Source organism: Semicossyphus pulcher, unplaced genomic scaffold, assembly GCF_022749685.1.
Source record: "Semicossyphus pulcher isolate SPU_LCO1_2020_fin unplaced genomic scaffold, fSemPul1.0.p SCAF_13, whole genome shotgun sequence".
NCBI classification, from domain to species: Eukaryota; Metazoa; Chordata; class Actinopteri; order Labriformes; family Labridae; genus Semicossyphus; species Semicossyphus pulcher.
In genome coordinates, this window is record NW_027211637.1 from 8,207,031 (window position 1) to 8,222,983 (window position 15,953).

The 15,953-nt window shown below is 40.2% G+C and overlaps 1 protein-coding gene across 1 annotated transcript in view; it reads right to left on the bottom strand.

The window, feature by feature from the left end:
- Positions 1-15,953, bottom strand: part of LOC138590248 (solute carrier family 35 member C2-like) — a 50,417-nt gene that overhangs the window by 11,649 nt on the left and 22,815 nt on the right. Inside the window, exons 12-27 of the mRNA XM_069660857.1 lie at positions 14,845-14,988; positions 10,307-10,480; positions 7,914-8,111; positions 7,173-7,340; positions 6,391-6,510; positions 6,100-6,264; positions 5,694-5,852; positions 5,439-5,611; positions 4,210-4,339; positions 3,807-3,952; positions 3,543-3,672; positions 3,274-3,413; positions 1,843-1,969; positions 1,551-1,690; positions 1,313-1,445; positions 101-246 (exon numbers count right to left, since the gene is read on the bottom strand). Of these exons, the coding sequence (XP_069516958.1) occupies positions 101-246; positions 1,313-1,445; positions 1,551-1,690; positions 1,843-1,969; positions 3,274-3,413; positions 3,543-3,672; positions 3,807-3,952; positions 4,210-4,339; positions 5,439-5,611; positions 5,694-5,852; positions 6,100-6,264; positions 6,391-6,510; positions 7,173-7,340; positions 7,914-8,111; positions 10,307-10,480; positions 14,845-14,988 (2,393 nt within the window). The remainder of the gene's footprint in view (positions 1-100; positions 247-1,312; positions 1,446-1,550; positions 1,691-1,842; positions 1,970-3,273; positions 3,414-3,542; positions 3,673-3,806; positions 3,953-4,209; positions 4,340-5,438; positions 5,612-5,693; positions 5,853-6,099; positions 6,265-6,390; positions 6,511-7,172; positions 7,341-7,913; positions 8,112-10,306; positions 10,481-14,844; positions 14,989-15,953) is intronic.

The following is a 15,953-nucleotide window of genomic DNA, read 5'->3' on the forward strand; positions in this document are numbered from 1 at the left end:
CCACCTGTTAAAGTCAAGATTTTTGAATTTCTGTGACCTCCGAGAAGCACAATGATTTAATGTACCGGTAATCCAGCAGAAAATATTACATCCCACTCACAGTGCTGTCCTGAGTTTCAGCTCCAGTTAGTGCCGTGTAAGACACACGATACTGGAGGACATGAGCGTTGGGAGGTACCCAGCTGACAACAAAGCTGACTGCAGTCTCCTCCGAGACGGATACACTGGATGGGCCTCCTCCCGACACTGTAGAGAAAAACAGAAAAAGCATTCACATATAAGACAAGGAACATTCAGTTCAGTTTCAAGGTCCTTCTTAAGTCATGGGTTGTGCATGGTCTTAAGTGCATTTAGGATGTGTACAACTGCACTTTTGCTTGTGAGGCAGTGTTTGAACTGTATTCAAAGTGAGGCGCAAGGCTGAGTGGGGTTTTATTAGTCTCCCAATTAATTATAGGTTTAGTTTGGGCATAAGATGAATCAAACCAATCAGGGTGTCATCTCCTATGCCCTTTAAAAGTCGGATGCATATCAACGTAACCTCTTTGATTATTTCATCCTCATCCATCTCCTGACATGCAAAGAGTATCGACCAGGATCTGATGTTAATTTACATTCTGTGTGCTTAAGATGAAAGAAAGGTCTTGGCTTGGCTGTAATGGATGGATGGTTGTCAGTTGCCCTGGTAGTTAACGTTGAGGTGGATGATAATTGAAGCTATTAATCACATGTCAGAACTGCATTGGTATGATACTAGTTGGGCCGTGCACCACTTTGCACTGCATGCATGATACAGACCTCAATCTATTTTGTCCCACAGAAAGAAGTATTCTCTTCTTAGCCTTTCCTACACAAATGTACTTCCCTCGTTCACACTCAACAACAGCAGGTGGCGCTATGAGTCAATTTAAAGGTTCTGGGAGGTTGAACAGGGCAGAGCAGGTATAACAGCAAATGCCAGCAACCAGCACCAGACACTGTTATTAAACATAAGGGTAACGAACGTATGTGTATCTCTTATCTATTATCTATACTGCTTAATCCAGCTGTAATTGGGCAAGAGGCGCTCACACTCACATTCACACCTAAAAGGCAATTCAGAATTAACCTAACGAGCATGTCTTTGGACTGTGGGAGGAAGCCGGAGTACCAGGAACCTTCTTGCTGTGCCACTGCACCACTGCGCCGCCCCATGGAGAATTTCTCAGATCGTAAACTACATGATACCTAGTTGTCTTTGTCTTTACAGGCGAACCAGAGGAGTTTCTTTCAGTGTGTCATCAGTGTGTGGGTGTGTGTGTGTGTGACTCACAGGTGCTGTATCGAATGGCCACAGCTTCACTCTGAGCTCCGTCTCCATACAGCGCAGACAGAGAGATCTGGTATTCCTTATCGTCCTCCACCCCCTCAAGGATCACCCCTTCACTCTCACCACTAACCTTCAGCTAAAATAAACAGACAGGAAGGGAAAAGGGCAACATTTTATACACATCATGTATGAATTCTAATAACACATTTTACATCCCATCCATCCATTTATTCATCCTCACCTGTCTCAGGTCTCCACTATTGAGAGAGATCCATTTGATAAGGTAGGAGACAACATCGTCAGCTGCAGCCTCCCATCTCACAGTGATATCACTGCCTGAGAAATTAGTCACCCTGAGGTCTGATGGGGAGGGCACCTTCACTAGGAAAGAACAAAGTGGAAGGAAAGAAAAAAAGACTTGATTTAATTTAATGTTTCTTCTCTTTGCTGTGCTGTTAGAAAAGACAACTCCTTAGATGCATTAAAGGAAGGAAGATGATTAACTTAACATTGTGTGCATATGTGTGTCTTACGTGTTGTGATGTTGCTGGTGAGAGCTGCAGACAGGCCTTGTGGGTAGTGAGACTGGACTGAAACCAGATATCTGGAAAGAGAGGACAGGTTTTGCACCAGCACCGAGTTCAGTCCTGTTACCTCCACCTGGAAAGAGATTAAATATGAGATTTATAAACAAATTCTATAAAAGATTTATCTATAATAAGCACACGGTAAAACCATTGGTTTCTACAATAGCAACACTATTATAATTTTTGATGTGAAAAAATGTGCAAATAGATTTATAAACCATACTAACAGATAAATAAACTACAAGGGCAGTACATTTTTAGCTGCTAACTCAATCAGGTTGCATGCACAAGACTTTCAACATAGAGCTCTTTAGTTCAGAACAAAGGGTGTGGAGTGGGCATCAGATAAAGTTATCATATGAATCCAGATCATGAATCAGGTAAAACTAGAGGATGTTCCTCTGTTGTATTCTACCTACAACTGAGTGAAAATCTGTCACTCAAACCCGTGTGAATAAATTGGACATAATGCAAATCCTATTGCTGTAACTCCATGAATGTTTTTAAGTCAGGATTGTGTTTTGAACTCTTTCTAACATGCAGTGACTCGCTTGTTTTCATGACTTCTTTGACACCAGTTATTAATCTGTGGTATTATTTGCTGTTGTCACAATAAATAGCTGCATTGTATTCATTCCAGAGGCCTTACTTCAAATGATTCCTAAACCAGCTTAGTTTAGCAATCATTATTAATTCATTTGTTCAGTTAATTATTTTATGCACACAATTCATACATTTTCATACGAATAATTGTTTTCAACACTTGATCCCTCTGGGTTTATTCACTATAGTACTTATTCACTCATTCAGTATATTAGCGAATAAAAAGCTCCATGTCAACACAACTTGTTAGTACATTAAAACAAAAAGGAGAGCATCTAACTATCTTTATCGTAAGGAAACAAGTCTAACCTCTATCTATCAGTGAAGGTTTTAAAACATTAAATGACTGACATTAAAGAGCCTGTAAGATGTGTGTTGATCCCACAGGGAGACAGATACCCATGGACATGGAATGTATGGAGTGTCACTCTTTCTGTTTCTGCCCCCTCATTTCAAAATCCCCTCATAAAGGCTGAGAAAGCCTTACTCCATTTATAATAAAATCACTAAAGAAATTTATCTGTAACGAAATCATCACCCTGATACACATTTGAATCAGCTCATTTTAGATCCATCGTTAGTGTACAGATTTCTTTAAAGTCAAACCGCTTTATCTTTTCATCCAAAGCCTTTCATGAGATCATGAGACTGCCTGCAAGGATTTGTGTTGCTTTGCACTGATTGGCTGAAATCATAGACTACTGAAAAATAACTTGTCCTATACAAAGCCACAGAAAACAATTAATACATGTCGAGCCGTTTGTTATTTCTCACCTGCTTGACGTCACTGCCATGGTTTGTGCTGTAGGTGATTCTGTGGCCAGGTACGTCCACAGTGCCAGGCACCCAGCTCACCCTCATCATACTATGGGTGACCATCGGGAACTGAACGCTAGTGGGCTGTGGGAGAGGGACTGTGGAAAAGACGGTAGAAAAACCCATGATAACAGGAGGGAAGAAGAAAATACAGGCAATGAATAATTATTAAATAGTCACTTGAAATGTTTATCTGGAAGGGAGAGGGCATTATAAATGTGTCTTACGTGTGGTGGCAACAGCAGTAACAGGATCACTTGGATCCTCATCATAGAGGGCATAAAGAGTGACAGAGTAGTCTGTTGAGGGCAGCAGCCCTGCCAACTCCACCACTGTCTGTTCTGCACTGAACTTCTCCTGCAGCAACAAAAAAACGAAATGCAAAAGTGGAGTTGGAAGTTTGTTCATGCATCTCCAGATTAATCTGATTATTTCTAACTTTTATCTTTGCTTATATTTATTTGTAAATATAAGACATATCTAGTTCTCACCTCCTTAGCGTCATCCGGCTCCCCATGGTTGAGTGCTGAGTACAGGATCATGTACTGTGTTGCACCGGGTGCTGCACCCCAACTCACTCGCAGCGTGCTGTAAGAGGAAGGAGTCACCTCCAGATTGACAGGCATGCCCAGGGGCACTGAGATGGGCGGGAAGAGACAGAGGAAAGAAGACAAAAGAGAGGATGAGTAGAGAAACTGCAGAGGTGGTTACTAGTATATAAATATGGTTTCACAAACCAGCCCATTAACGGGCAAAAACGTGTTACTTCTAATTCCCTATTGACTGAGATACTGTAAGTTATACTGTGAATATACAAAAACCTGACAAATTTCAATGATGAACAAATAAATAAATCCCTGAACACAAAATGAATAACAGTGATGTCAGTCTTACATGTTGTGACAGTTCCTCGTAGTGCCAGGCCAACATTGTCTTCATACACAGGGAATATGGACACATGGTACAGAGTCTGAGAGGAAAGGTCTTTCAGCAGCACAGTGGACTCAGAGCCGGCCAACACCACCTAGAGACAAAGCATCACCAACGGTCCGATGAGGTTATGCACAAAAGGCTTGAATTTCGACATCAAATATTGTGTTGTTTTCATATGAAAGCTACCAGTATATGTAAATAAGAGATTGAAATAGCAGAAAAAGAAAGCATGAGCGATCACAGTTTATTGACTTGTGTTAACACATTCAGTGTTTCCTCTAGGATTGTCTTCTGCAGCGGTTATTAAAAAAAATTAATCTCATTAATTACAGGCACCCCCCTCTTTCTGTCTGTCTCTCTGTCTGCTTTGTCTTCATCAGCAGTCTGTTTAATTAAGTCACAAAAGTTAAATATTTTCTCTCGAAATTAGTTCTCCCAGCACATGACCTGCGTGTGCACGAGGGACTTTATCAATGACGTAGCAATCAAAACGATCGATCGTTACCAAATGACATCTGCACCTTTTATAAGCTTTATAAAGAGCAACAATCAATGCTTTCACAACAGGGACATACGGAGATACACAATTGGATTGTTTACATTGCGTAACAGAACTGCATATGATTGTGTGTGGATGTCGGACACTTTTGCCGTTAGAACACTGTGTGAGGAGTAAAGTGGTCCGGCTGTTGTTTATTTGGTTGCCAAGACTTCACGTGTGATTGATGTCCTGTGACTCCTGTCACTGTTCCTGTGCTCTTCCTCAACGAGGAGAGCGGGCGAACGACCGTTCATTTGGAGCTGACATCTCCGCAGAATCGTTTAATTGCAACTTCGCGACATGTTATAGAAATCTGAAGCAGCGGCAGCAATACTTTTGCCGTGGTGGGGCCGCTGCGGCAAAGTAAGTAGCGGAAACACTGACATTGGAAAAGACAGACACAAAAACAGAGAAACACAATCCCACTCATTCCCAAACAGGAAAGCTCAACATCATGTTTTACCTGTAACTCACACAAAAATTCTTGTGCTGCAGGTGTAGGTATAGGTTGACTATGATAACATAATCTTGAGGCTCCTGGAATCTGACTCTCTTCACAATAGAAGTTCTTATTTTGTCTATACAAATGTGTTTACATTTCAAATCTAATGTGGTGATAATTAATGTAAGGTACATTGGCGTTTCTGACCTCCTGTGGAATCTGACCCTCTGCGCTGTGGTAGACCACTCTGTACTGTTGGACTGGCTTAGCAGGGTTACTCCAGTGAAGCTTCACTTCTCTTGAGCCAAGGTCAGAAAACCGAAAATCAGTAGGACTCGGGTAGGAGAGGGCTGGGTCTGCTGTGGGCCCGGGTTCCATTCCTGGACACACGGATACAAGGAATCAGCGCATTATCCCCCAACAAGACAGACATACAGACAGATAGGCAGATAGACTGGTTACGTTTTGAGATGCCACGGTCCTCTATCCTCCCACAAAGGATGTGCACCAGTCGTGCCACCAGTTTACTGAGCAGGGGGAAGTCGTTGACATTGTAGACGTTCAGATCCACCGGCTCCGACGCCACTTGCCTCAACTCGGCTTCATCAGCATTCTTTACACCTGAATAATACAAAGTTATAAAATGGTTCAACCCACTTAGCCAAAGAAGCACAGATAGCACAAATGCCTCTGAGCACCTAGAAATGACAACATGTCAGAAACTGTTTTGTGAATCAACCAAATAAATCCATCTTATTTACAGTCCAGTGCACAGAAGCACAGGAGGTGGGTGTGACTAGATTACAAAATAACATTAACCATAAGAAACTTCTAAAAAGTAGCTTTTGAGTGTCTTTTTCAGTCTCACCTACAGCGATGATCTCCACACCGGCGTTCTTCAGCCTGGTTGCGGCAGCAATGGCATCATCCTGAGATTTCCCATCAGTCAATAAGACCAGAAAAAAAGGTGTGTCTGCCCTCGCACCTGCCTCTGCTCTCATGTTCTCCTCCATGACATGGAGCAGCGCCTGACCTGGACATAAGGCACATGTTGTTTACTGTGCATGTATTGTATGTATTATTTGCATATAGTCCAATGAAATATATTCGGGCTAAAACTGAAGAAGTTGAACACTAACAAACTGTGAGGTGTGTTTACCTGTAAATGTGTTTCCTCCCTTATATCTGAAATTCCTCACTGCCTCCAAAAGCTGGTCTTTAGTGGTGAAGTTGTTGAGTTGCCACTCTGTGCGGGGGTCTCCACTGTACTGGGTCAGACCTGGGACAAACACATTGATTATTTAAGATTTTATTTTATTTTTTGTGGGCAGGCTAGTTAAATGTATCAAACTATAAGTGGTTAATCTTAATATCCTTGTTTTAATTTTTAAATTAATTAATTAATTTTTACCACCTTTTTTTGCAACAACAGAGCTTTTTACACCAAAAGCTTAAACAGTCAAGGCTTTGGCCAAATGTACATTGATTGTGTCATTTCAACTTCTGAGAGTAGCAAAATGAACATTGATTTACAGGCAAGCATTGTAGATAAATAATGCTCTATTTTGATCAACTCAATCACATCAATAATCAGAAACTATGTAGTCACACTAGTGGTGCCAGGTTTAATTATCTAAGCTAGAAAATGCAGTGCAATTGTTGGCTACTGATATGCATTGCTGTAAAATGTTTAGGAGAATAAAGGAGAATGAAAAATTGTATGACAGAATAAATAATACATTTTCTGAAAATGAAATTAAGATAATTATTTAAAGAAATTAAATCCCAGCTATCAAAAACTGTTATGATATTCAATGTTACAATGAAGTCGTCTGGGATTATGGATATAGAAACCCACTGTGTGGCACTGTGTCGACATGAATACAACGCACAGAAGGGAAGAGAGCTGGGGAAAAGGTTCCAACAAACTCTGATTCTCACCGATCTGAATGTGGTTCGGTCCAATGTGGAAGGGTGTCATCAGGCCCTCCAAGAAGTCTCTGACCCGCCTGAAGTTGGTGCGTCCGATGCTCCAGGAGCCGTCCACCAACAACATAATGTCCGCTGCTGCATTACTTTCACACTCAAATGGCTTCCTTGGAGCCATACCTGAATAAAACAAGGCATAAAGCAAATAGTCAAGCAACTGGGGAAATGTTATGCCATCTGTATATTAGTAAGTACATGTGTAAAATGAAACAGATAGCTCTATGCATTTAAGCAAGCAAAAAGTGGGTGTAGGTGTTAAAACTGGGGGTGTTATATAATACTGTGTACATGTGTCGACATGACGCATACATGAACAGAAGTGTGTTTCAATGCATGTGAATGTCTGTGTGTACCCTTGACTATGAGAGAGAGAGAGAGAGAGGAAACATGCAGCCCTGCAGCTGAACAGTATGGCCTGTCATTATGCTTTCCTCTACCTGTCCCTCCCAGTGTAAATACTGTCATCACATTTTAAACCAACACTTACTGGTCTCAACTCCTATTCCTTAACTCTTGAGAAGAGTAGAGACACTGATGGCCAGACGTTCTGATAACAAGCCTAACTTATTTAAGGAAGTTGTCATAAATTCTACTGTCATGTTTTGTTTCATTAAAATAACAAATGTCACAAAAAGAAGCATGTGAGATCAGAGTTTTACGTCATGTTTTTTGACACAGGGGAGCAGGGGTTACCTGTAACAGGTTGGGTAGGGAATGGTGTCTTACGGGGTTTCTCCTCGGCAGCTTTGCCCTGTGTCGTCCCTTGCTCCTCTTTTTTCTCCATCCTTGAACGATCACGTTCTTTCTCTTTCTTCCTTTTCCTCTTCTCCTTTGGGGTTTTCTCTGGGTTCTCATCAGGGAGCTGAGAGGGGGTTTCTAAAGCAGGGGACTCTGGAGGTGATGGGAAGAAAATGGGTGATGTTACAATAGGATAAGCAAAGACTGTTTCTGGGAGCAGTTGAGACTGTACATCACAGGAAATCTACTGTACTACTACAAACATCCTAAAGGGAAGAGTGAGAGAAATCATTATTTCACCATTAACACATGAACGTAGGGCCCCCAGGGTCACCTTATTTTTCCTCCTTCCATCTTGTTCCAGCTTTTATTTCCTGTGTTACACCTACAGTTGCTGGGCTGTCATTATTGTGTGTGTGCTTGTCTCAAAACGCTTTGGTGTTTCATAAATACAGTATACTAAACTTACTATGAACGTGTGTTGTGGCTAGTTTTTATATTTGTGTTTCCGTAGCGTGCCCTCTTCTTTTGTCACACAGTGTTATAATGACAGGCTGTGGAAGATCAGAGCAGAGATATCTGCCTCTGAAAGTGCTGTTGTAGGTTGTTATATATCGTACCAAACAGAATAAAAACAGTGGGTGGGTTCTTCAGACACAGCCCTGGAGGAGTTCTGTTGTCTACCAAACATAAAAGTAGTAAGTAGTAGTATAAAGGATCAGTTTGTAAAACCTTCTGGGTTCAACTATCGGGCACACTCCATATCTGCTTAGCTAATTTGAGGGGCTGGATGTAACAACACTTTCAGCAGCAACCCTTCTCCTTTTACCAACTCAGGAATATTTCGAAGAAGTATTGCAAAGCCTTTTTCACCTACATCAATGCTGGAGCTGCAGCTCAGCTTCAGATTTAGCAGAACTCAAAAACCAGGCATCTGATAAAAGTCCTATTTTGAAGGGGCTGGTTTTGGGAAACAAGAATTTTAACTTTAGGTTTATGTTGATTTTGGCGCCCCCTGTGGACAAAAGCAGTACCTCTTATCTCTGCTGTTTTTGTCCTGTTTTCTTTAACAGTCATATGTATCACTCACTTCAAATGTTTGCCCTGGAAAATGTCAACAAAGGCAGTGTGCAGTTAATCGCTTCGTCTGACACCTTCCCCCCGCCAGCGGTTTAAAAACAACTTTATAGAAATAATCAATATTGTCGCTGATGGTCTGGTTTGCTTTTGTAGGTCGTATAGAGTCATCAGAATTAATTTCAGTCTGTTTCATAACCTGATAAAAACTCCTCACAGGGGCTTCAGAAAGGTTGTCTGTGATCGTAACCTGTGCCAATATGCCATTTGCTTATATGTGCCAATATGTAATTTGCTGTGACAATATTAGCTTGGTAATATGGAGGCATTATTTTTTACTTTTTTATCTGCTTTTTTTCCTCAGTGAAGAAGTATTTCTTAGCTGGCAATTATAAAAGAAAGTTGTGAGAGTATTTTCTTTGCAAATTCAGGACGCTATTCTTGATACACAGCATGGAAACAGTGTGGCAGAAACAGCTCAAATCCATCAGAAGAGTGAAAGCTGAAAATGATTTAAGGGATGACATGCATGGCAGCAAGAAAGAAGCCTTCCTTTCCGTCAGAAAGCTCAACAGTTATTATTTGGAAGCTTATTAATAGTTATGTTAGGAAGTGAATGTTATGCAGTCTTGAAATTATATCCTGGGGATAATGCCAGTTAATTCCAGTAAAATGCAGTTTTTCCTCACCCTACGTGAATGCACCACACAAAACTCAGCCACTGGGGTGTAATTTCTAAATCCCATGGTAAAACAGCTGATCACACAAGAGGCTGTGCTCTACCCTGCCTAAAAGATATTTACATCAGGCACTGCAAGCATAAGGTTTGAAGAGCAATTAAGCATCCCAACTACTCTGACAATTGTCCTTTCTCCCTGCTGTGGTCAGGAAGACAAACACCCAGATACTTTACATTAAAAAAATTACTATTCTTATTCTTATTATACTTATGACTATGCCCATTTAATTAAACTATTTAATGCATAAATTAGCAATAGCAAAGTTCTCCAAGCAATGTAGATTACACCTTAAATTTGTTATTTTAGACCTTTTGACTAGATTTAAATGATTTATTTAATTGCTTAAAAACAAACAAAACAAAGGATTCTACAGCTGAGGTGTAAATGCAGTTTCTGTAGCTTTCTCATGTACCACCTTAAGGAATCATCACATATTGGGTTGGGTGTTAATAGCCTCTTATTTTGGACCAAAGTCATCATATTGTAATAATATCAGGATGAGTGTGAGTTGGTGTGGATGCAGTGCCTGACCTGCAGTAGTGGCAGCAGCTGTGGTGGTGGGGTCCGGATACAGAACTGTTGGCAGGCCCAGCAGAGCCTCCGTTGCATCATCCAGGTCTCCTGACCCGGACCCGCCTGGTAACATCTTCTTCCTCTGATCTCGGCTACCGCTGCGGATCATTTCCTCCTCTCGCAGACCCTCCACTGGAAGAGAGAAACAGCAGCTTAGGGCAGTGGTTCCCAACCTGGGATCGCTGGGGGTGCACAAGGCTTTGTCTGCACTGAGATTGTCAAGATTAGATTTGCACATGTTGATTAAAATCATTAAAAAAGCACTTATTTGATAATAAAAAGTCTGTTCAATTATTAAAAAAATATATTCATCCTTACATACACATGTATGCACACAGATATATTTTTTGACATACATTCATACATGCATGCAGAAATGCCTACATCCACATATTTAAACTTAACTAAAAGGGGAGTTATAATATATTATAATTATAATAACTAAAGATAACTTTGATAACCTAAAATGACAAAGAACTACAGGCTGATTCGTGTTATTTTTTGCCAATAAAGATTTGGAAAGAATCTTTGTTTTGGTGTACGTGTGTGCGGGCTAGGGGGGCTCAGCCTTTCATAGATACAAGTGGCGGGGGCTCCAGGTTGGGAACCACTGGCATAGGGCATACTTTCAGTTTTGGTTCTTTAAGCTATATTTCTAATGCTTATAGTTCTGTACCTTTATTTAGGTATTTCAAATGCAGGACTTCATCTGTAAAAGAATATTTGTACAACTGTTGTACTGTTGTAAATAAGTTCCGCTACCAGTGATCACAATGCATCATCTATAAATGCATTAGTCACGAATAGGGATGAGTATCGTTACGATTCTGTTTACAGATATCAAGATTGATTCTGCTTATAGATATCCATACTTATCAAGACTGTTATTGATACTGCTCATTATAGTAATGCGAAAAAAATAAACATGACATACGAAGATGTTAAAAGATTCAACTATTACATTTTTTTTTTAGCACAAGTTTGAATGCTGCTTGATGGACGTCACCTACAAGCTTAGAAAAACAAGCCAATTGTGTCCTGATTTAATTGAATAAATGCACCTTTGGTTTTTGCTGTTGTCATTGTTGCCTACACAGAGCAATGCTGGCAGGCTTTAAAGTTTACAAACCAAGTCTCAAAATGACCATGAAACCCCAAACTAACTCTATAGAAGTTGAGAAACGTCCTAGGATCGTAGGGCCATGTGACACTGGACAGCGTGAGGGCAGGGCAACAGTAATCGGTTGCTCTACACTCTGTTACGGTGAGGCCTTTCAGTGAAGACAGCTAAACTACTACTGAAACATAATGGTGGTACAGTCTGCTATACTGCCGTTCACTATGACTTGACTTGTCAACTGACAACACTATCAGCAGCCGGGCAAAACAGACCCTCTGTGCTTTTAACTTGAATATGAGCAGAATGCAAACTTTCACTTTCTTCACTGTTACAGATGAGCCTCAAGTAGGCTGATATAGGAGTAAAGTGTGGCACTGAAACAGAGAAAAGGCTGCACCGTGAATGCATTTGCCACAGCTAAAAACAAACTGCACTTCAGATTCATGGAATGTGGTATTTTAAGTGTTTCATGAGGTTTTTGTCCTTACCCTGCTTTCACCTATATATCTTTAACATGTACTGCATTAAGCTTAATTACATGAAATTAAGTAAAGTGGGAGCATGCTTTTGAATGTTTTGCGATGTCTGCCATGACAGCACAGAATATAAACACACAGTCATGCCAGGTCAAACTGCTGACGCTGGCAGCTTTGTCAAATAGCGGTACTTCCCTGCTTTTTGTGTGGAAACACCACAGGGCTGTCTGAATGCTGATGATGCAAAAGCATGACTGAACTGTTGATTATCTTGACAGATATCCCTTTGCAGATTAGAATTGAGATCACAGAGATAAAATTGAACATGCTTGAGGTGAAGTTAGAGCATGTTTGCTGTTTGGTATGTTCAACTATTCTTTGGAATGTTTTAAAATTGTCCTTTCCTAACTGTCTCGCCAGGTCCTGTTGTCGAGGCCTTGCCTTGAGTTAAGAGACAAGGTCAAAATCGGCAAATTGAGGGTGAAATTTCCAAGGAAGTAAGAAGTTCTTCGACACAGTAACCTACTATCACTGGCACGGTTAAAAGAAGGATTGGGCCCAGAGGGGGCTAAAGCAGGTGGGAAAAGCGAAGACGCATCAGGAAGGAATTCCCAGACTGCCATCATTCCAGCATGACAGCCGGTGTTGCAAATTTCCAAGCTAACATGCTTTTCAGACCTGCCTGGACTTGCTCAACTCGACACAGTAACCTTATATTACTAGCACGGTTCACAAGCAACCACAGGCTACATCAAGATATTATATAATTCAATACGAGCTCCACAAAATAACAACAAATAATCAAATCGAATGTTCTCACAAATCAGGAGGAAACAGTTGACAGAGATTTGCGATGGGATTAACCGTCAATGTCATAGGGAATGACTGAGATAGAGCCAGAGACTGATGTCTGAGTCAACCTCATCATAATCCTCCTAAACACAGGTGAGGCTCCATTATAATGCTCACTTCTTTTCCCCTTGTTAAAATAACCAGTAAACTTAAGTTTTAGACGCAATGTTCTCTTTGCAGGCTGCTTGGCCTTTAACAGTCCCACAGTGTGGGTAGAAAGCCATAAAGTACTGTGTGATTTTGGTGGTAGGTTGCCTTTGTGGGGTTGCCTTTACAACCGAGGAACACACTTAACTCATGTAAGTATACACGTAGGTTCAAACAAAAGCCACTTTCAGCCTGTAATCCGGCTAAAGCAGTATTTATACCCCATCATTTTCTCTGTATGTGTGTGTCTGTGCGTGTGCTTATTCATCTATTTGTTCCAATGGGGGTGTGGGCTGGGAAGAACGGTGTACGATATTCAAAAATGCAACACTTGCTATATTATGTCTTTGCTGTCTTGCCAATGTTATCTCACACAACCAACTGAGTCTACAGCAGCGCAGATAGCCATCTTAAGTCACATTGTTGTACATCATATTGTGCACATGGATTTTTAGGTCCTTTTTATGTTGTTTTGTGAACACACAGGCATACACATGCAAATTTAGTATCAAGGCTGTTTCAACACTTCCACATTTGAATATATTACACATTATTAAACAACTTGTTACCATAGAAATGAATGAAGCTTTTTTTTCTCCAGCAAAGCCCTCAGCTTTTATGTATTTCAGCCCTAAGCAGTGGCAGTTTTACACTTCCACTTTAGGTTTTTGCTAGGCATTTAAACTTTCAACCTTATCAGGTAACTCAATTTAACTTCCAGCTATGGCAGTATGACAACTTAGCTTCCAGCTTTTTTGCTGAACAATTCCTCTCCTGGCATTCCATAATGTTCAGCATGGCCATACAATGTTATGTAACAATGTATGTAAGGATTTTATATCAGACATCTGAATTTAAGAAGTGTGGTTTAAATTTAATTCAGCTTTCAGTGTTCAAACAGAGCATCAAAACGAAGTCGAAGGAGTGGAAGTGCTGCTGGGTCTTTGTAGTAATCACATACAGTGGCTCCTTGTGAAAGGGTCATTGCATGGGTGACAAAACTATCTCATTAAAAAAGTGTAAAATGAGCATCAAAACTAATTCATTTGAGGCTCTGGTATTAAAACCTTCTTCCATGGAAATGAAGAACTTACTAAATAACTTAGTTATTGGTGATTTTCAATATTCACTTCACTTCTGTGTGTGTTGAGAATATATTTCCCGTTAAGTTACAGCTAGAAGTCTTTCTTACCTAAATTGAGGGGTCTAAGGATAGAGGTACAGATAATAAAGCCCCCTCAGGAAAATAGTGATTTGTTTTTCAGGCTACACCAACATAATGACTTCCTGTTGCTGTTCACCAGTCATGCTTTCTGCCTTAATAACATATTGTCTTTGGCGTTGTATTTGCTTGTTCCATCAAACTATTCAGCTCCTCCCTCTGAGTGTCTGACACACACCGTGCACTGAACTCTAACAGTAAATAAGCTGGATAATTGTGCAATAATTTAACTGTGCAATACGTTGACATAAATACTTCTTACTGTTTTTGTGAATAACTCTTATTTGTATATAACTCTTTTGCATCATAACTGTTATTTTGTATGTAACTTTATTCTGGCAATTAAGTTTAATTCTTACATTCAAAGTTAACTCACCTTAGATCCACTTCTCAGCATTTAATCTTCGTCTTTATTTCTTATGTTATTATATATAATGCACATATTTGACATTTCTTACTTCTACTTTTATGCCATATATTTCTCCATGTTTCTCTCTGTATCAGAGCAACTGGAACGCCAGAATCCCCCAGGGATAAATAAAGTATTTCTGATTCTGAAACTAAAAAGCTCTTAAAGGCGGTTAGTTCATTTTGTGCTCATCAATCTCTCTCTGTTCACTACTTTCTTCTCTCTTCTTAGCCAACCTTTCTAAATTTCCCCCCATGCTGCGTCTCTTACTGGTGAATCGTCGCTTTGCGAGAAGCTTCTCTGTCGTCCCGTTGAGCACGAGGACTTGGAGATTGTATTCCTGACTTGAGTCCAGTCCTGCTACCGTTGCCCTCCCTCGTGTGGTGGTCAGCATCAGCTCTGGCTGTGGCACCTCTGGAAAAGAAGACAGAAGGTTGATAAATGCCTCCCTCTAAACTGTTCAGGATTAAGTCCATGAGAAAGCCATACTTCTTGACATTAAGATTTTTTTTACACAAAGGTAGTAAGGATAATCAGGCAACAGGTGCTACTGAGCAATGGATTAAGTATTGGAAGGCATATGTGGAGTCTCTAACAAATTCTGAATACAATTTATGATCTTTGAAACATTTTTTGAGGAAAGATAAACCAGTGAGGATTGTTCTGGACAAGTTATTAAGAAAAAATAAAACACCAAAGCTTTTGTTACAGCCCAACAACAGAGGCCAAGTCTGCAACAACCACGGCTACAGGTACTTTAAGTATTCTCCAGGGCTCTACCTTTGAAATTATGAATGTGGAGACCTTGTGCAAAAAAATTACCCTCTTTGAAAAAGGAAATTGCAAAGATTTTTTAAACCAAACTTTGTATGGATTTGGCCCACAATCAGAGCTGACCTTCTATCAGTCAAAACCCAACTAAGAAGTGATAAAGCTTCTTTGGATGCAGAGATTGCCCCTCTCAAAGCTACTGTGAGGGAAATGGAGTCACTCTTTGCCTGTACACACGATGTTGTTGAATTGAATTTATTCAGTCTTATTCAGTTTACGGCTATATATTATATAGGGTCAGTTGTTCTAAATCAAGACTGAAATATAACCAAAGATGGAGGATGCATGTGATGTTTGAACCCACACTGTCATTTGAACTACACAAGTATACATGTTTTTAGTCCTATTTTAATATTATGTCTACTATAACTGGAATACATCTACAGCCATGTGTCCAATGATTGCCATGTTTGGGACCTAAATGAGTCAAGTCTTTTAAACTTATTCAAAGGCAAATGATTTATTTCACGTCTTTACTAGCCAAAGGTCTCTTAATCCTTGAGTAGAAATCTCCCAAACTGCCCTCTGTGTTAAAGAGGCTCAAAGAT